A 22,119-nucleotide genomic window follows, 5' to 3' on the forward strand; every position below is an offset into this window, starting at 1 on the left:
TAAGCAACATGCATATTTTATGTTTTAAGTGTGCATCCCCAACCCAATATCCAAATCTTCTCCTAAGGAGACTCTGGATTGTCCCTGTTACATGACATCAGTAGAGCAGGAGTCCCCAACCCCCAGACCGCAGACTAGTACTAGGGATCTATCTATATTGCATGCTTTTTGTGGGAATCCAACTAATGCCTGATGACCTGAGGTGGAACAATTTCATTCCAAGACCATCCCATCCCACCATGTCCCTCCATCTGTGAAAAAACTGTCCTCCATGAAACCTGTTCCTATGCCAAAAAGGCTGGGGACCTCTGAGCTACAGAGAGCCCTGTTCTTCTCATGCCACATGGTATCTGGTGGACCAAGAAATCAGTAACTTGGCAGCCACTTAGAGCCATTTCAGTTGAGAAGTATTAATTAATAATAAATGCTGGGTTACTTCTCAATTTGGATAAAGCCAACATGTTTAAACACGTTTTAGATAAGAAATAACAGGCTTTTTTCATAGCTGGCCAACAGGAATTTATGACAGATGCAGAATAATTGGCAACCCCAGTCCACAAATGTCCCATTCATTTCCTCAAGCTGGGCATAGACAGAGCAGGGATTAAAAATAAGCCATGGAGCACAATTCCTGGCATTCTGGTTCAGGGATGTGGGGGATGAAATTTCTCAAGTCCATGCCTGGCTGCAGTTTCGCAATGTTGACTGTTTCTGTATTTCCACAGGGCACAAAGGAACTCTTACATCTTCTCTTAAAAAAAATAGTACAATTATTGTAGTCCACTCAAAATTAATTCACACTCTAGGCATAACAAAATCTAGGATGACTGATACCTCTGTCTTAACTCTAAAGAAGATGAGATTGGAGAGTTCAAAGTCTACCTGAAGAAAATGAAATATTTGAATATTAAGAAAAGTGTCTTTGTTGACTCCCCCCCCCCAGATTTCTCCTTTTGCCACATTTGGTTCATGAATCCCTGAGAAGCTCCATTGTGAGTTTGCCCCTCTTAACACCTCAGTGTTGATCTGTCGTCCTTGATAGTGAAGCTTCTCTTTGTTCCTTTAATAAAAATGATTCAGAGTCTCTGAAATAGCAATCCAGATGATATATTAGGAGAAATCTGGAAATCAAATTGACCCCTTCTCATTGAATATTCCCTGTATTTGGAAGACAGTACTATGTAATAAAATATGCATATAGAAGTTAGCAAGTCAATTTATACACTATTGGATTGTTGTGTTGGAAAATCTGGTATCCAATAAAAAGAAAATTAATGAAATGTAAATATAGTCCGTGCTATTCTAACTTACTAAAATATGGAGGAAAATGTTTCATAAGGAGATGATATTTATCATCCCTTCTTCTCAGAACAAGCATTTTTGGCTGAGCATTAAGGAAAAGGATTTAATCAACTAGATTGCCTGTACTGCGCTGAGAGAGCTTCTGATTATTTCTTCCCATTTTGCTCATTTTTTTCTTTTTTTCTCCTACCACTTCTTAAAATGGTTAACAACGGTTAAGTTACACACCATCCATAGCTAAGGATTCTGTTTACAACAAATACAATATAATTGGCATTGTATCCCTCTGTTGGAGGTGTCTCATGCCTGTGGGTCTCCTTTTCAAGATAACAAGGCTTGCTCTCTCATCTAGGGTCCACCTGTAGGCATGCACCCCACTTCACTTTGGAAGGGGTGGCCAGTCCAGCCCAGCCTCCTCCCCTGTTGTGAGCTGGGCTAACCTCTGTCATGGTGGCTGGCCATTAGCCTTCTCAGATGTGACTCACTTACCAAGCTCTGTGTCCTTCAGACTCCAAATTCTCCAATTGGTTCCCTAGAGCTCAAAGCCTTCTTCCACCCATAAGACGGAATGCACACAGACCTTTTTCAACAGAAAATCCTTATTCCTGCCCCAGCTTCTCTTGGAGCCTGGAAATGGACAATTGGCAAAACATCAGAACCAGCAAGTCCTCCCCAGGTGGCCTCACAGCTCTTGTTAGGAAAGGAAAGAAGGTACTGGCATCATTAGGAGCATTCTCACACTTTAAGATCATTGCTATTAACTTCTAGAGAACAGAAGAGTCAACTTTAATATCCAGTTATATATACTCCAAAGAAAATGAATCAACTATGATGGCTTGAATTGTTTAGTTGTTAACTTTCTGCTTGTCCTTCTACTGAGACCAGGAAAATGGTGTCTAATAGTGACAGTTATCAGAGGAATACACAGTGGCATCAAAGGGTGGTGACATCAGTGCAACTGACTTGGCCCAAATAAGCAATAGGAGTCACTAACAGTTTAACACTATTTTCATCCTAACCTATAGAGAAATGAAGGAAGCTTCTATGAATATAACTTTTTTACTTCAATTCTTGATTTGTTTTCTATACAAATAAAGAAACAAATCTTGTTGCATAAGAAATCACATTTTATTGTCGATTTTAGTCATGCATCATGTTACAGGCAAAAATTAAATAAAATGTGTATTTTGGAGTTAATCAAGAACCAATTTTACCTTGTCAACAGGATAAGTATGGAGTTTTAACTGAAAGCTATGTTGTCTACACAGAAAAAAAAGATCTTTATTTTATAAATATATCTTAATGCTTTTCTGATGTTTAATGTTAAGTAAGAGGAATTGTTGTAATTTGCACATCATTAAGCTTTGCAAAATTAACTTGGCAGTGACACAGCCTTGGAGGATTACACAATGCAAGTGCAGGCAGTCTCAGGATTGTTGTCTTTGGATTATCAGGAAACAGGCTGAATTCCCTCTGAACTCCTAGAGGGATTAGTTTTCCCATAGTACTCTAAGACATGACTGCACTGTCGTAGTGGGAGGGGGTGGAGGTGGGGTGTAAATGCGTGCATACGCGTGCACATGCATGCTAGATTATAGACAGGTAAGGAATCCGTGCAAGAGTCTCTCCAAATCATCTGACACTGTGTACCCATAAATTAAATATTTGACAATAAGGAATTCTCTGACATTATTTTTTGTTGAGGAAGCATGAGATTGTATGACAGGAGATATAGTGAAGATTTAAATTGCCTGTTTAATTGCATGACTGGTATTGTGACTTATACAGCCTGCTGAGGCATGTAAGGCTTATTGAAAAGCTAGCAAGGGTAAAGTAAGTCCTTGTTGTTTTCGGTCATTTATAATTGACAGTATGGAGTGTGAGGAAACAGTGCCAGACTTGGGACTTGCTTGGCATTGTGACGTCAGTGAATCACTTACTTCCTCTGAACCTCAGCTTCCTGGTTATAAAATGGATCTAATCCCAGCTCCACCTACTCCGCATGGCTTTTTGAGGAACATTTCTGACCTATCTAGGTCTATGCCTCCTTGAAGTTCCGATGGTTTTGTTTCATGTAGTAATAAATCCTAAACATTTATTCACCTAATATTCACTTACTATTCAAGATATGAAACTTGGTTATTAGGTGAATAAATGTTTAGAATTGTTATGTTCCCTTGATGAACTGACCCCTATTATCATTATGAAATTTCTCTCTTTATTACTGGTAATATCCTTTGCTCTTAAACCTATTTTGTCTGATATTACTATAGCCACTCCATATTCCTTTTGATTAGTGTTATCATAGGATATCTCTTCTGTTCCTTTATTTTTAACCTATTTGTGTTTTTATATTTCAAGTACACTTCTTGTAGGCAGCGTATAATTGGATATTGCTTTTATATCAGGTCTGACAACCTTTGCCTTTAATATATTTAGATCATTTTTACTTAAAATTATTACTAATGTGTTTGTGGTTAAATCTATGGTGGTGCCATTTGAGTTCTGTTATTGTGCTACTTGTTGCCTTTGCAACTCTTTTTCTGCCTTCTTTGGATTTTTTTTATTCTATTTTATTTTGTTACTTCATTAGCTTTATTTTATGCTGTATTTTTTAATTTCAGCAGTTTCTTTAGGATTCACAGCATATGCTTTTAACATCATGAGTACTTTCAAGCATATGCAGATACATGTGCTTTTAGATATGTATTACACGCTTTGCAGATAGTGTAAGAAACTTGCAATCATCTACTTCCATTTTTCCTCCCAAACTTTGCGCTATTGTTAAATGTTTTACTTTTATGTGTGTGATATGCCCACATTACATTGTTATTGTTTTTAACTATCAACCATATTTTAATAATATTTAAATAAGAAAGACCACATATATTTACCTATGTAGTTACCTCCTTTTCTCACTTCTTTGTGTACATTTATGTGTCTATCTATCTGATATTATTTTCCTTCTGCTGATAGGACTTTTTTTTTTTTTAACACTTTTTATAATGTGGACCTACTGGTGATTAATTCTTCCAGCTTTTTGTTTATCTGAAAAAGTCTTTATTCAATTTCATTTTGAAATATATTTGTTGAACATACAATTCTAGGTTGATTTTTTTCTTTTAGTACTTGAAAGAAATCGTTCCACTGTCTTTATACCTTGATTGTTTTTCAAATGAAATTGGCTGCCATACTTATCTTTATTCCCCCTTGTATAACATGTATTTTCTCTGGCTACTTTTAAGATTATTTCTCTAGCACTGAAACAAAAACTCTTGAGTAGTTTGATTATGATGTTCCTTGGTATAGTTTTTAAAATATTCTTGTGGCTAGAATTCACTGAGTATCTGGGCTCTATGGGATACAGTTTTCATCAAATTTGGAAATTTTTCAACCACTGTTTTTACAACCTTTTTTTGGTCCTGTCTCTGTCCCTTCCTTTAGTGGCTCCACTACATGTATGTTAGGCAGCTTGATATTTTTCCATAGCTACTAATGCCCTGTTAACTTTTACTATTCTCTTTTCTAGGTATAATTTATTAATATGTCTTTGTGAACCTCAAATATCTGATACAGGCCTCAGTCAATTTAGGAAGTTTATTTTGCCAAAGTAAGGATGGTGCCCATGACACTGCCTTAGGAGGTCCTGACAATATGTGCCCAAGGTGGTCCGAGCACAGCTTAATTTAGTACATTTTAGTGAGATGTGAGACATCAATCAATTTTTGAACATTGATTCTGTCTGAAAAGGCAGGACAACCTGAGGCAAAGGCAGGACAACTCGAAGTGGGGAGGGGACTTCCAGATCATAGGTAGATAAGAGACAAATGGTTGCATTCTTTTGAGTTTCTGATTAGCCTTCCAAAGGAGGCAATCAAATATGCATTTATCTCCGTGAACAGAGGGATGACTTTGAATAGAACGAAAGGCACGTTTGCCATAAGCAGTTCCCAGCTTGACTTGTCCCTTTAGCTTAGTGATTTGAGGGCCCCAGGATTTATTTTTCTTTCACATCTTTAAGTTCACTAATCATTTTTCCTGTAATGTCTATTCTGCTGTTAATCAAGTTCAGTGTCTTTTTTATCTTGCGCATTATAGTTTTTGTTTTTTTTTTTTTTGAGATGGAGTTTCGCTCTTGTTACCCAGGCTGGAGTGCAATGGCGTGATCTCGGCTCACTGCAACCTCCACCTCCCGGGTTCAGGCAATTCTCCTGCCCCAGCCTCCTGAGTCGCTGGGATTACAGGCACGCGCCACCATGCCCAGCTAATTTTTTGTAGCTTTAGTAGAGACGGGGTTTCACCATGTTGACCAGGATGGTGTCGATCTCTTGACCTCGTGATCCACCTGCCTCGGCCTCCCACAGTGCTGGGATTACAGGCTTGAGCCACCGCGCCCGGCCTGTGCATTATAGTTTTATTTCAAGTTTGATATAGGTCTTTTTGTATTGTATCTACTTAAATTTTTGAATATATACAGTTATAATACAGCTATAATACAATTACAACTGCTTCATTGCCCTCGTTTGCATAAATCTAATGTCTGCCCCAATTATGGGTCAATTTTGATTGATTTATTTCTTTTCTATGAATTGTGTTTTCCTGGAAATTGTTATGACAGCTTTATTGAGATGTCATTCACTTTTAAATTCAACAATTTGGTGGCTCTTAGTATATTCACAGAGTTATGCAACCCTTACCACTATCTAATTTTAGAATGTTTTCATCACCCTGAAAAGAAACTCCACACCCATTAGTAGTCGTTCCCAATTTTCCTCTTCCCCTACCCTGCCCCTGACAATCACCAGTCTAATTTGTGTTGCTATCTATCTGCCTATTCTGGATGTTTTATATAAAGGGAATCATCAATGTGTGGTTTCCTGTAATTGGGTCCTTTTACTTAGCATAATGTTTTCAAGATTTATCCAGGTTATAGCATTTATCAGTACTTCATTTCTTTCTATTATCTCTAATACTCTGATATGGCTTGGCTCCATGTCCTCACACAAATCTTATCTTTAGTTATAGCTCCCATAATTCCCATGTGTTGTGGGAGAGACCTGGTGGGAGATAATTGAATCATGAGACCAGTTTCCTCTATACTGTTCTCATGGTAGCGAATAAGTCTCATGAGATCTGATGATGATCTCATGATGATCTTTCGCTTGACCTCATTCTTTCTTGCTTGACTCCATGTAAGACATGGCTTTCCCCTTCTGCCATGATTGTGAGGCCTCCCCAGCCATGTGGAACTGTGAGTCCATTGAACTTCTTTTTCTTTATAAATTACCCAGTCTCAGGTATGTCTTTATCAGCAGTGAGAAAACAGACTAATACACACTCCATGACATATTCTGTTTATCCAGTCATCAGTTGATGGAAATTTGGGTTATTTGTCTGTGGAAATATTGTATTAGGTGTTAAACTTTGTGAACTTTACCTTGTGGAGTACTAGATGTTTCAATTTCTATAAATTCTATAAATATTGTTGACCTTCATTTTTGAATACATTTAAGTTACATAGGAATAATTTGTTCTCTCTAAGTCTTGCTTTTAAGGAAAGACTAGAGTAGTGTTCAGTCTGGGGCTATTTTCCGCCTTTGTGATAAGACCCTTATGCACTACACCCAATGCTCCATGAATCTTGATGTTTTCCAGCCCAACTGGAGGTAACAGCCACTCCCCCCAGCCCTATGTGAATGTTAGGCACCGTGACCTCCGATTCTTTTAGGTGGTTCTTTCCCTGGCCTTGGGTAGTTTTCTCACATGCATCCATGGATCTGCTCAGCTGAATACCCAAGTAGGACCCTCTTCAATTTCCAGAGCTTGCCCTCTGTGTGAAGCTCTCTTTCTCGTGCTGTTCCTTGTGAACTCTAGCTTCCTTCAGGCTCTCAGCTCTGCCTCCTCAGCTTGGAAAGGATGCCAGGCTCCCGAGTTGAGGAGGCAGAACTCTCTATTTTATCTGAAATACAACTTACACTACACTAAAAAATGCAAAAACTCTGCGATTGTGGGGTTTTCTTCACTTGTTTCCCTTCTCTCAGAGGGAATCTGTCATTTATTACCTGATGTACAATGCTTTTAGAACCATTGTTTTATATACGGTATGTGTTCCTCAGCTGTTTCAGGTGGGAGAGAAAATCTGATTCTTGTAACTCTGTCTCAGCCAAATACAGAAGTGCTGTGGCCTGTATTGTAAAGGGGTAAATTACTTACTGGTGGCCATCAAAGCTGCTGCGGAGAAAAATGTAGATGGTGGGTCACTTAAACATACCTGTTACATTTTGTACTGCAGAGCCAACCTTTTAGAGGTAGTGAGTTGTGCGTTTTGTTTGTTATGATATTTAGTGTGTTCATGACTCTTCCTTTGGGAAATCCATTTTTGCCACATGCTTCTTTGAATGTGGGAACATTTATGTCTCCTTTCACAGGTGATCAGCGAGTTTGAGGCCTCCCCTGACTCATTTTCCTACAGAATTCCCAACCTGAGTAGGAATCGTCAGTACAGCGTCTGGGTGGTGGCCGTGACTTCAGCTGGAAGAGGCAACAGCAGTGAAATCATCACAGTCGAGCCATTAGCAAAAGGTAGGCAGTGGCGGTATGGACTTCATTTTCTGTTGTAATGTTTTTAAGTCTCTATTTTATCTGAAATAAAACTTACAGTGCCCTAAAAATCAAATAAACCAGACCATCACATTTTAGCTCAAGAAACAGGGTTATGGCTAGCAAGCTCTGAGCTTCTGTACCATGGGAAAGGAATCCCCTGGAGGTAAACACAGAACTGAGAGTGAGTGGCCTTACAATGGAAGTGTCTATGAAAATGAGGAAAGGAGCCCCCGCTTGGAGTAGCTGAAGATTATTACATGGCATTTTCACAAGGATGTGCTACTTTCATCAAAATCAGATATCACACTTCTTAATGAGAAATGTCTTTTATAGTCTAAGAAATTTGCAAGCTTAAAAATATATGAAAATCATTATCTGCTGATAGAATGCTATAAGCAAAGACTTTAAGTAACAGCAGGAAGTAGGAGTCAGCAAAGAATAAAAAGTTCTTTAAAGTAAATATAATATATTCATATTTATATGTTAGACAGGTCCTTAAAAAGCACATGCAGACATGTTCTTGCACTTCTGGTAATCACTGCCATCTGGCGTTTCAAGGAACCCCCTAAATTAGCACTCATAATAAGTCAATTCCCTTACAACACAATTCCAGGCCAGCAGGAGATGCCCCTGATTTGGGGCTATGGAACAGTGGCAACTTATTACTAAAATGTCCTCTGAGAGCCTGAAAGAGAAGAATAAACACTCTAAGATTCCAATTTTAACTCCAAGAATTCTCTTGATAATGTGCTTTTTAATGAGATAGTTAAGAAAAAGGCAGAATAAAACAGTGAGGAGGGAAAAAGAATGGTATCATGTTTTGAGCTCAAATACAGATAGAAAATAAATAAGTTGGTAAGGGAAATAAACTGGGGGACTTTTTATGTATTGCACTCTTTGGTCATGATATCCAGCCACTCCCCAAGACTGAGAAAATGATGATTACCAAGGAAAATGTTGGACATAAAGACTAAGCTATGGGATTTACAAAAAAAAGAAGAAGAAGAAAAAACTACAACAAAACATGTAGGATCAGCAATAATATTTCTTCATGTCCTTTGTGCTTTCAAAGCTCTATCTCTAGACACAGCCAGAAAGGCCTGGCTAGGGCAGGAGGGTACGACTTCCTCAGTGGGGAACAATTGGAAACTCCCATAGAAGCAGGCCTTGTCTGGGGAAATTCAATGTCCTTCAGTCATTTAATAAGTCATTTTGAGTGTCTGTTGTATGTAAGGGACTATGTTGGGGACACAGAGGCTTTGGTCAAGGGAGGCTGACTGCTGAAACAAATGTCCCTTAAATCTCAGTGGCCCCACATAATAACATAGTCTAACTAGGATATTTTTGCCAGGGCTCTCTTGGGTGGCCTGTTCAACATGGTAATTCAGGGATCCAGGTCTCTTCCACCTTTTAATTTACAACCCTTGGTTTCTTCATTTACAGCTACATAGATGAGGGAAGAAGGGAGTAGGGAGGGTTTGATGAAGGATTTTCATGAGCCAGATATGGAAGTGTATACATGATTTTACTAACATCCTATTGTCTAGAATAAAGGCATGGACCCACTAGGGAAAAGAAAGAAGGATTTGGAGAGCCCAGAGGAGTCTCTAAAGATGATCTAAGAGATGTGTTCACTACCTGACCTCTTGGAGCTTACATTTTTGTGGGGAACCAGTCAATGATATGGTTTGGCTGTCTCCTCTCCCAAATCTCATCTTGGATTGTAGCTCTCATAATTCCCCCATGTCATGGGAGGTACCCAATGGAAGATAATTGAGTCATGGGGGTGAGTCTTTCCCACACTGTTCTCATGATAGGAAGTCTCATGAGATCTGATGGTTTTGTAAAGGCACATGCTCTCTGGCCTGCCACCATGTAAGATGTGCCCCGTGTTCCTCACTTTCTTTCCGTCACGATTATGAGGCCTCCCCAGCTATGTGGAACTGTGAACCCATTAAACCTCTTTCCTTTATAAATTTCCCAGTCTCAGGCATGTCTTTATTAGCAGCATGAAAACAGACTAATACAGTCAGTAAACAATGCATCACAAAAGTGTATGCATAATGGCAAATTACACTAAGTGCTATAAAGAAATAGCATGAAAGGGCCTCACCTGCAGTGTCAGATGGAGGACGTACTTGGACCCGGAGAACAAGCTAAGGCAGTTATGTGAAGAGGGAAGGAGGGAATAGTCAGAAGCTCCTGCAAGGAAAGATTTAGGTGGGAGGTCCAGGATACTGAACGCTGCTGGGTCTGGGAAAGGAACAGTGGTCCCAGAGATGCTGGGAAGGAAGGGAGGGGCCTGACCATACAGGGTTTTCAACACTGTGCTGGGGATTTCAGATTTTCCCAAGAGAGAAATAAGGAGACAGTGTAGGGTTTTAAGCAAAGGAGGCACATGATCTTTGTGTGTGTGTGTGTGTGTGTGTGTGTGTGTGTGTGTGTGTGTGATAAACCTTACTTTTTAGACAGTTTTAGATTTACAGAAAAATTGTGATGATAGTACAGAGAGTTCCCATTTACCTCACACCTAGTTTCCCTTTTTATAGACATCCTGATTAAATGGTGCCTTTCTTACAGTTAATGGCAGGTGTGCTTTTTAAGACCACCCTGGTCTCTCTGTCCTGAATAGACTGCAGAGAAGGAAGGGCGAGGAGAACAGGTGTCTAGCCAGGAGACCAAGGGGCCACGCAGTGGGGCTGTGAGGGTTGGACTAGCAGAATAGTGAAGAGGATTGAGAGGAGAAGGCGAGGGACCTGGGCTGTGTTTTAGATGCCTAGCAGAGGGGACTCAGTGGCAGAAACGCAGGAGGGCTTAGAAGGAGATAGCAAGAATGAACACCCAAATTCTCACATGAGTGAGCGTAAGTGGAGGCATGATTTCTAGATGAAGAAAACCATGGATGAAGTGGATTTTGAAGCCAGTGAGAGGAGATGCGGGCATTTGGATGGGTTCAATCCAGAGCTTTCCTCGGGGAGCCTTCTCCCCACCTTCCTTTGCTGGTACAACCCTCAACCCCGAAATGGTGCAGGGGTCTCACATGGGTCCCATTGTTATGGGCTCCAAACAGATCAATACCTCCTTCCGCCTATGGTTTTCATGTCTGTGCATCTATTGAGGGTGAGCTCCCATAGAGGCACCTGTTTTCTCTATGTCCCCAGCTCTGTGACAGTGTCTGAGGTATGCTGGCTAAAACAAAGGACAGGAGAAGCCCCTGGATCCTGTTCACGCCCCAGAAAGTAGTGTCCCAATGTATGGCAAAGACTGAGCAGATTGTTTTCCTCTGGAAGACTTGTGTGTGGTGTCCCTGTCAGCTTTTATGACTCACTGACGGAGGTAGCACTAGAACCTCTCACTGCTGACCACACTGGTCTTCAAGGCAAGTTTACCCTGGGCTTTTTTCTCTGTGTCTCCTGGGACTTCCTGCTACCTTGGGGCCACAAGCACCAAATGCCCCTGGCAGTTGCTACTGTTTGGGCATCTGAATCACTGTCCCAAGAAAATGGTTGTTCTTCAAGAGAGGCCACTCTGAAAATGTCCATTCTCATTAATGTGTGTCCTGAAGATCAATTTGTTATAATACAGTTAGGAAATTGATAAGTAGAACTTGTTACAGTTTTACTCCCTCCCATCTTTAGGGCCTTTGTGTTTTGTATTGTCTACTTTCTCTGATATTAAAGTATATTTTAATGAGCAGTTTTCGTGTTGAAATAAATTGCTTCATAAAGTGCTCTGAGAAATAATTGGGCTCATAGAAAACACAGCTTGGAGCTGCTTGGCTTATGAAGCCCAAAATACTTAATTTGGACTCCTCATGTTTAGTCAATAGAAGAAAGAAATATGCAACAATGGAAATTTTCTGCTGGTTGTGTGTTCTTACAATGAAAATTCTTCATAACCCAGGTACCAGAGAGTAGCATTGACAACTGTAATGTGAATTGGCTTCACGTCAATTTTTGGGTATTGCCCAGGTCATGTTGGCCTCTGTGTAGACACATCTGTGGAGTAATCAGGCTTCAACTCTGTTTGCTTCCTCAGCTCCTGCACGAATCCTGACCTTCAGTGGGACAGTGACTACGCCATGGATGAAAGACATCGTCTTGCCTTGTAAGGCTGTCGGGGACCCTTCTCCTGCGGTCAAATGGATGAAAGACAGGTAACCAGTAACCCAATGTATGCCTTCAGTGAAACTCTAAGAGATTACATCTGACATACTCTGGTTGGGTCTAGTGGTCTTTTGTTTATTTATTTGTTTATATTAGTGAAAACTCAAGGAAACCTACCAATTCTTCTGAGATGAAGGCAGGGAAGGAATCTCAGCCTTAGCACTAAAAGGGTCTGATTTATTGTATCAACCCTCTGTTAATTCAGAGCCTTTTAATTCATGAGAGAATGCTTGCAAGGAAAACAGTTGAACTAACTCAATAATTATTGTGGAAATTTGCTCTACCCTATCAAGTAAATTGTCCATGTAACTGAGATGAATGTGCCCAAGGTTGTTGTGTGACTTAACACCTATCTCTTCTTTTTTAAAGATAGTGAGCTATCCCTAACTGAAATGCCCTGAGAAATAACTTCACGAAATAGAATACATTAGCACTTTGCTCATTTAAAATCTGGTTCACCATGCTCTATAGTAATTATTAAAATAATAGGAGCCAAGATAGAGGGAGAGAGTGAGTGAGATGCAGTCTATCCACATAACTTTTTAAAGTGCTCTATTTCTATTCAGGAGAAGAAATTAGGATATAAGTAAAGGGTTGAACATTTATTTATGGGCATAGAAAGGTGATATAATGGATTCAGAAAAATGCCTATTTTCAAGCAAAAGCACTTAAAAGGCAAAAACTGTAGAAGTAATGGCATGGCATCGTGACCAAACTGTAGAAATAATGGCTTAGTTTAGTGACCACTTTTCTCATGCATTTAAAGTTGGCGCATCCAAATGAAATATGTAGTTCCCAAGGTCAGGCTGGCATTCTGCCTGTTGTAGGGATGACACCAGAGGACTGGACAATCTGCCACCAGAGCAGTCGTTATGATAGCCACACAGTTCTTTTTATACTGGGGTAAACTCATCACCCTCTTGAGATATCACATGTCATTTTTCATGCCAAAATCATGAATAATTGTGACTTTAAGTGAATCGAAAAATGATCCCAAGATTTAGTTTCCCTTATATGATTTGTTCAAACTGGCACTTCGGCCTACAGAAGAAATCCCCAGAATTGCCAAAATGAGGACATCTCCAATGCCCACAGAATGGAGTAGGGAGAGACCCATCGGTCTCTGGCATGGATTAGGAGCCCACTGACTTGAGCCAGAATCTGGCCCTTGACACAGATTTCATCTTCGACGTAACATTTTTTACAAAGGAAAACTTCAGCTATTGATCGTTTTCATTTTGTAATATACCTTAGGTCTTTCATAATGCAAGAAATATGAAACTTCCAAATGTGTTCTTTGCTTCACGGAGAGTCTTTATGCTTTTCCCCAACCTCAGCTAATGTGGATTGTAATTTCTTTAATCTGTGCATTTTTCTTCCTGTGAGGCAGTAACGGGACACCCAGTCTAGTAACGATTGATGGGCGGAGGAGCATCTTTAGCAACGGAAGCTTCATTATTCGCACGGTGAAAGCAGAAGACTCTGGCTATTATAGCTGCATCGCCAATAACAACTGGGGATCCGATGAAATTATTTTAAACTTACAAGTACAAGGTAAAAAATTTGGGGATTCTTTTTAATGCTATCTTTTACATGTATGCTTTGTATGCAAAGAGTAACATTGAACAAATTTTAAAAGCAGCCCTCATAAAGAGCTAACTTCTGTTTTATATTACAGAAAAGAAATGTTTATTTTGCAAAATATAATTAAACAAATCAAAGAAAATAAACCATTCACAACCTCAAATAATATCAAGATACAAAACATCTTTGCATACAAAATGCTTAGTCTCTTTTTTCTTTATGTGTGCATGTCTAAAAAAGTCCTTCTTCATAACTTCCATTAATTGCACTGTTTACGTATGTGTAAGTGGATCCCACAAAACACGAACAAAAAACAGGACTGAATTGTGGTATTTTATGTATGCTAATTAACTCAATTTTTATATGCAATGTGTGTAAAAAATGACAGTAACTGGAGCTCTAAGTAGGTTACTATAATATTTAGCTATGTATTTAATGCTAAGTATTTTTCTTGATATCATACACAAAAATGTGTGTAATTTTAAAAGACTGTCATATTAAAATTGCATGTAAATCCCAATCAATAACTGCTTGAGTTCAGATTTGTATGCACAGCAATATTTTATTAGTAGAAAAAATCAAAGTGTGTGCTTCTTTGGATTTAGGTGTTGTCACGTTAATAGATTACAGCAAGTAAAAATAAAATCAATACTGTTCTCAGTGGGATGAAAGGAAAGGAGAAGAACTATATTTCTTAAAATACTGCAAAATTGATCTTGAATTTCAAGTTAATTGAAGTCAGGAGAATTCCGGGGCATTTTGGAAGACAGGCACTATATTATGACTCTAAAGAGATAGGTCAATATATCAGGCTTCTCTCAGAGGAAAAGAGAAGGGAATTTTAGACAAACCTTTCTATATAATTTGGATAACCTGATTCTGAATTTCTTTAGTGTTTCTGTCACAGAACCCATCCAGATTTATTTAGTAGTATGTACTCTGCAATTGTTGGATGAGGGGCCAGTTCATGTTCTGCAGTTCAATGGCCTGCTTTTGATGTTCAGAGGAGTGTGTGTGTGTGTGTGTGTGTGTGTGTGCGCACTCTGCGTCTTGGAGGGATAGCTTAGAAAGTGAAGATTTTTGCAATTCTTTTTCCCACTAGCTACTTCTCCTTCTCCTCCTTCCCCTTTTCCACCCTGAGAAAACAGAACTGCTAAGTTTAACTGCCATTTATCTTTTTCATTTAAATTTCATGGCTGAAATTCATAGTGAAATGATCCATGTATCCTTGGTAAGTTTAAAGAAGATTGCAATTAGTGATGAATAACTCAGACAGTCAAGGAACTGGTGAGGAAATGAGTGAGGTATGAATCCAAGTAGCAATGTGGCTGAATTTTTTTAAAACAATACATTCACTCTGTTCTATCTCTTTACCCCAGGATATCAACTAAATAGACACTTTGACAGAAGTGAATTGCATATTTTGGCAATCTAAAACACTTCTTTAATAAATGGCTGTTAAAAATGAGTTGGTAAATGACTGTTCAGGAAAATTAAAGATGTGAAAAACTAATTCTTGTTTTCTATAACCTGTTTTCTCTCTAGTTCCACCAGATCAGCCTCGCCTTACAGTCTCCAAGACCACGTCTTCCTCCATCACCCTTTCTTGGCTCCCTGGAGACAACGGGGGCAGCTCTATCAGAGGTAAGAAGATATAAACTGTCCACAATAGTTTATTAGTCATATGATCCACATTCCAATAAGTGACAAGTCTTCAGCAAATGACTGCTATGTGTTATTCTCCCCCCAAAAAATATATCACATAAGCAATTCCTCCATTACCTGAGAAATAAACCGTATTTCTATTTTTAGCATATTTGCTGAAATTCAAATCATTCATCCAAGGATGTTCATTCAAAAAGTAAAATACCAACAAATGCAAGAAAGAAAGAAAAAAAATTGAATATCTCTTGTTTTGAGATTCTACACACTGTTTCTTTTCTGTTTTGTCAACATGATGTCATTCATTTACATAACCATGGGTATTGTTCTGACTTAGAAAGTAATAAAAGACAGAGGACCTAAAGTGTAGATGTAAAGCAATCGATTTGCACAAAGCCTTTGCAATTACTTTATAGTTGAGGTGTATGAACAAGGTTTTTTGGTTTTGTTTGCTTTTTTTGAAATGGAGTCTGGCTTTGTCACCCAGGCTAAAGTACAATGGTGCAATCTTGGCCACTTCAACATCCACCTCCCAGGTTCAAGCGATTCTTCTGACTCAACCTCCCCGGTAGCTGGTATTACAGATGCACACCACTGCGCCTGGCTAATTTTTATATTTTTAGTAGAGACAGGGTTTTGCCATGTTGGCCAGGCTGCTCTCGAACTCCTGACCTCAGGTCATCTGCCCACCCCAGCCTCCCAGAGTGCTGGGATTACAGTCATGAACCACCGCACGCAGCCTAAATGAGGTTTACATGGAGGAGGAGTGAGCCTGGTTGTTCTAGTGTAAGTGGAATTAAGCCAGAGACAGAATAAACACAGGAAAGAGGGCCTGAGCCATAAAGGAGGTCCCAGGGCTGGGGAGAGAGAATCAGGGCTTAGACTTCCTAAGGCAGAGAACATCCCTTCTTCTGAGAGAGAAGGAAGGCTGAGAAGGAAACTGGAAGTCAGGAGCATTTCAGAGTGGTGCCAATGGTGTGCTGGAGCAGCTCTTTCAGCTCCCTGGAGCGAGGCACTTCCCAGCTTTGCACTCAGTGGCCGCTAAGAACATTCTCACCATGGAAATCAGAAATTCTACAAATCAGGGCCATTTCTCTCCTCTCCAAGGAACCAGTTGTTAAACATTTATCAGCACTCCAATGGGTGAAGGGAATATCTTTCTTTTTTTTTTCTTTTTTTTAGGAAAGAAAAAGTGAGGTGATTTTTTTTAAATAGTGGGATGATTGGGGGTGAGGAAGTGCCTTTGGATTTGAGGAACATGGGATAGATTTGTAACAGCTGCCTTGTGAAATCCACAGGGAGTCATTAATAGATCAACAAAGTCATTGCCAAGATGCTGCAAGGACCCAGCTGCAGATGCACAGCACAGATTGTAGGAGTCACAATTAACACAGTTTAATGACTTTCTTAAATGATGCTGGACAACTGGGAAGAAAAGTGGATCACAGATTACCAGTAACATAAGCATGGCCAGAAGTCTGAAGAGTGGGAGAAACTGGGCTCCTTGTTGAAATGCCCTACCAAAGGCTCCAGGCTGACTAGAGAACCTTCGTACAGGAAAAAAATGGGGGGCACATAGGGAAGGACTCAAGGGACCCTAGGCTTTAGGCTCAAATGAAGTGAGGCTTGGATTCTGCATATGTGAGAGCATGGGAGAGATAGAACAAGAATGGTGTCAGAGCACAGGTCTTTAGGATGAAGCCAGTTTTGGTGAGGGAGAGTTTCCAAGAGAAAGATAACCCAGCATCCCTGAAACACAGTAGTGGCCAGAGCCATTGCCATCATCAGGAGGTGTTGTAAGTTGTGTGCCCACACTGATGGACACTGACATCACTGAGGATGGTAGCAGGAGACAGGGAACTATGTAGACCTATCACTAAGGATTAGAGGAGTGTTTTGAGGTGGCTTCGAGGGTGGAAAGGGGAGGAAAGCAAATTCCTACAATGTGTAGGGTGGCTAGAGTACAGGCTGGGATGTGGCTGGGAGCAGGCGCACAGGCATCACCTGTCAGATACTGAAGGAGCTTTGCAGAGCTCAGATGAGGAACACAAAGGCTCAGAAAGGAGAAGGGACTCTATGGCCAGTGAGGAGGGAAGGCCGAAAGGAGTTGGAAAGATACTGACCATGACCTCAGAAGGAGGCATCAGAGATGCGTGATCGCCATGTGAGGGGTGTGGAAATCAGCAGACCTGCTGTTTGAGGTTAGGAGACACTTTAGTGCAGAGGGCAAGAAATGCTTTATTTGTATTAAAATGGAGTTCCACAAGGCAGGAATAGAAGGTACCAACCCATTGGTGCAAAGACACTATGTTCCAGGCTGGCTAGTCAAAGCAGAGAAGGGACATGGCTTTAGATAACAGGAATGAAGGAGCTAATGGGAGGAATATTTAGGCATTCACAGGGGTGAAGAGCATGGGCTTCAGGCTGACCATGGGGTCTGAGTCCCCTTTTCAGCACTCGGGACTCACCACTCGGCTGCTCTGGACCTCAGTGTCATCATGTGTTCTGCGGGAGAGTCATCACTGTTCCACAGGGTTGCAGAAATAATGTAAGCAAAGGGCTTAGGATGGGACTTGGCATGGAACGAGAGCTCAAGAGTGGACAGTCATCATTGGTAGTTGTAAAAGTAGAGGTCGTGGTCCTGTGGGGGAATGAACTGTTGGAGGAATTTTTCAAACTAAAGAGAAGCCAGGTTACTGTCAGAATATTGGGATGGCTGCAAGATGTACAGCCGGTTCTCCTAGAGTCTGCGGATGTGAGACCAGGAGTACATGAGGAGTGGGGCAGTTGAGGAAATCTCTACTCTTCTTTCCCAGAGATTCAGGTCTCACAAAAATAACTCAGCTTCAGCCTATATCTGCACCCAAGGATTCAGGCACGTATGATCTGCAGGGCAGCTATTTAGTGACAGTATTCCCTGCTGCCCTATGGCTGTTAGAAGAGAATGAGCAGAAAAGTGGTTTAATTTTGACCACACTATCCAGAAATACTTCACAGTGATAACGTCTGGTGTGGCCCAAATGACTCACCAATCAGTACATCATGGTGCTTCTCCCAGGCTGGGTTAAATTTCCTGAAATCAGAAAGAGTGAAAATGTTCCCTCTGAAGATTCTTCAGTTCTGAGAATGCTCATTCTGTGACCCATACAAAATGCAAACGTCAGTCCAGTTCCCGTGGAAAGCGAACAGTGCTCGTGTGAATCTTTCTCATTCTCTGCAGGGTACATACTGCAGTATTCTGAAGACAACAGTGAGCAATGGGGGAGCTTTCCGATCAGCCCCAGCGAGCGCTCCTACCGCTTGGAAAATCTGAAATGTGGGACTTGGTATAAGTTCACACTTACAGCCCAAAATGGAGTGGGTCCAGGGCGCATAAGTGAAATCATAGAAGCAAAGACCTTAGGAAAAGGTGGGTATGCCTTCTTGTCACTTCTAAGTATCCTGTTTTCCCAGCCAGTAGGGGAGATTGGAATCATAAAAGATCCGTCATGTTTTATGTTTATGTGTCTGAACTTTGTCATTCCTCAAATGGCTTCAGCAGTGTCACAGCATAATGAGAGAGACGGCTGGACATTACAGAGTGTTCTGGTCCTCTCTTCTGTTTCATTTGCAGTTAAAAAGAAGAATGTCATTTAAAAATCAAGGGCATTGGTGTCAACGTAAGGTGCCAAGGCTGGGCACCCATGAAGCATGACCCTTGCCTTCTCAGATGCTTTGAGGTGCCCTTCTCACTTAGCCAGCCCAGACCCGCATCTTCCTATGATTTTCACATTGCCACATAGCCCCCTCTTTTCAAAGGGAAAACGATGGAGTAAATTGTTAACATTTCAATGTGAGTTGCATTTTTTTTATCTAAAATGTGGACTTTCAAGGAGAAGAACCACAAACAAATAATATTCAGAGAAAAAGGTTTTGTCCCAGAAACTCCAGAAAGAAGGAGGGATGGTGCAGCTCTGTGTGAGCATAGGAAGGTAAGGAGATGTCTCTGAAGGTTTCCCTGCCATGGGTGTCCCGTGAGGTGGACTGGGGTCAGATGGCAGCAGAGCGAGTGATGAGATGGCACCAGTATTATTTGTGCTCAGTGCCAGAATTTCGGGTAACAAGTGGTAAGAGGTCAAATGATCCGGGATTGATTTATGCAGAAATCTATCCACTAGGTCCCTGGGCTCCAAGGCCAAGTGTTTGGATGTGGAGGAAAATCTGTTGGTGCTTCCCAAACCCAACTCTGTCTTCTCATGTCAGGTTCGCCACATGAGGGTGGAAAAAGGTCAACCCAGCACACTGCAATGCAAACCACAGAAGGAAACCCATACGTGAACATCACATTGTTCTTTAGGAAACTCTAGGATATCCCAAAATAACCTCTGCCCATGCAATTTCCCCTCACACACTCAGGTAAATACAGTTAGAGAGAGCCTGTTAGTCCATAAAGTCTCTATTAATAGGGGACAAGTTGCCAGTGGCCTGTGAGCTAGACTTGGACTGAGCACCTGACGTCACTGGAGATAGAAGTCTGAGGGAAATGCATGAAGATGCTGATGGCCTCCCCACGTGTCCTGTGAGCTGACCTCCATGTGTCTTCTCCCGCAGAGCCCCAGTTCTCAAAGGAGCAGGAGCTGTTCGCCAGCATCAACACCACGCGCGTGAGGCTGAACCTCATCGGCTGGAATGACGGTGGCTGCCCCATCACCTCCTTCACACTGGAGTACAGGCCCTTCGGGACCACGGTGTGGACCACAGCTCAGAGGACCTCTCTCTCCAAGTCCTACATCCTGTATGACCTGCAGGAAGCCACGTGGTATGAGCTGCAGATGCGGGTGTGCAACAGCGCCGGCTGTGCGGAGAAGCAGGCCAACTTCGCCACGCTGAACTATGACGGCAGTAAGCTGGCTGGCTTCGTGGCTCTCCCGTTTGTGTCTTGGGGGATGTGCATGTGTGCCCTGCCCCACTCCCATTGAACATCATCTGCCGTAGTGTGACCAGTGCCCTCGGAGCCTATTAGGCTTTGGAGATCCAGTGGACTCTCTCTGGGGCTCCCTGGTACATTATATCCAGATGACCATTACTGTGTGTCCAGAAATAATAGACTCAGGACCATAGGGAGCCTCACTGGGAAGTCCTGGGGCAGGAGTGATTTCTCTTAGGGCTGAAGGACTCTTGTCCACGTGGTTCTGTGCTTGTGTTGATGTCTATGAGCTAACATTGCTTTTGTTGTCTCCCACCCCTGTCCCCACCTCATCCCAATCCATATAACAAGTTTCTTTTTTGCACTCATTACACCCTTAAACTGCATATGCTTAAACAATTTTCCATGGTAAAGGAGCTTATATTAGTCTCTGGGCAGGAGCAGGGCCACTGATGGAAACAGGATAATAATAGAAATCCATGAACACATGCACACACGCATACTCACACACACTTGCAGCTGGCATTCACTTTCCAGAAACTAGGTGAGGTGTCTCTTGACATTAGTCAACCAAAAATAAATGGTTGAAAATCTTACTCCTTTTTCTGGGCTCAAGGGCAATGTATTGCTAAATGAACAAATGCTCAACCCAAGGAAGCTGAAAGGGAGGGAGTGTGTCCCTGACTGCGGCATAGGGGGGAAATTTAGATAGTCCCAGTAGCAGCACATTGATGCTGATTTCTCACTGGGGAACAGCACGCATTGAGTTAGGTGCTCTAATTGCATGATAAAAGCAGCAGCAATTCATCAGGATGGATTGGAGCTCCAGTGTAGCTCTCCTGGGAGCCTTCTGTTTGCTTCCTGTTAGTCAGGCTAGACCACAGTATTTAATGAGTTAACCAAGAAACACCCAAACCCTTTATCACAGTGAGCTGAGCCAAGACCAAGTTGGAAGTGCTCCTTCACCTGTGGGTGATGCTTTGTGAGGGGACACTTTTCAGTGAAGGTCACTCACAACTGAGAGCTGTAAAATTACACAGAGGCAGCCCATGAAAAGCATCAGCCCTTGAAAGAAAAGGTTGCTCTCTGGGAGAGTGATTCTTCCTCTACTTTGTGCATTTGGGAGGCCGCTTTATTAAAGCTCCAGCAGGCACCTCCTTGGAGCACAGTTTATGCCATGCTAAGAGGAATGGCCGTGAATCTAAGGACCCACAGAAATGACCACAAGGAGCTAATGAGGTGAAGTTGCCTGAGGTTTTCATCTGGCCAATTTCTCTTATAATATCCAAATAACCGACAACTAACTCTTCCCACTTGGAGGCACACAGAGGAAACCTACCCCAAATCTCCTGTCCAAAGTCATTTTTCCATGACATCCTCCTCTGCCAGAGCCCAGGCTCTTCCTGGCACTTTTGACGTGGGTCCCTGGTCTCTAGGAGGACTCTGAGCAGAAAGCTCTTCCAGCATTGGTTACACCAGCTGGGGTCCCTAGCTTCTGCTGGGGCTCTGTCCTGTGGCCCTAGAATAGCCTATGACCTCCCAGACGACAACTTTTCTCTTCAAGGGCTGATGCTTTTCATGGGCTGCCTCTCTCTAATTTTATAGTGCTCACTCTTGAGTGACTTCTTCAAAGGTGTCCCTGTCACCAAGCATCACCCACAGGCAGAAGAGCACTTCCAAGTTGGCCTCTCCCTGTAATGTGGTTGAATTATTTGATCTTACAAAGAAAAGAACTTTGATACTTACCAGACACTTTACTTAGCATTGAAGGGTACAACAAAATCGTGTCAACCTGCATATATTTGAGTAGTAAGTATCTTTCTTACTTTACATCATTGCCTTGCAATGTCACACTCTGGTCCCCAGCTTCTCTACAATATGTGCAGGTGCCCAGGC

The 22,119-nt window shown here is 41.5% G+C and overlaps 1 protein-coding gene across 1 annotated transcript in view; it reads left to right on the top strand.

The window, feature by feature from the left end:
- Positions 1–22,119, top strand: part of DSCAM (DS cell adhesion molecule) — a 644,712-nt gene that overhangs the window by 571,007 nt on the left and 51,586 nt on the right. The window contains exons 21-26 of the mRNA XM_032277238.1: positions 7,731–7,884; positions 11,944–12,061; positions 13,462–13,625; positions 15,201–15,299; positions 18,538–18,726; positions 19,908–20,198. Coding sequence (XP_032133129.1) covers positions 7,731–7,884; positions 11,944–12,061; positions 13,462–13,625; positions 15,201–15,299; positions 18,538–18,726; positions 19,908–20,198 — 1,015 coding nt within the window. The remainder of the gene's footprint in view (positions 1–7,730; positions 7,885–11,943; positions 12,062–13,461; positions 13,626–15,200; positions 15,300–18,537; positions 18,727–19,907; positions 20,199–22,119) is intronic.

The sequence above is a fragment of the Sapajus apella genome, unplaced genomic scaffold, assembly GCF_009761245.1.
Source record: "Sapajus apella isolate SASKATOON/1434 unplaced genomic scaffold, GSC_monkey_1.0 scaffold8, whole genome shotgun sequence".
Lineage (NCBI taxonomy): Eukaryota > Metazoa > Chordata > Mammalia > Primates > Cebidae > Sapajus > Sapajus apella.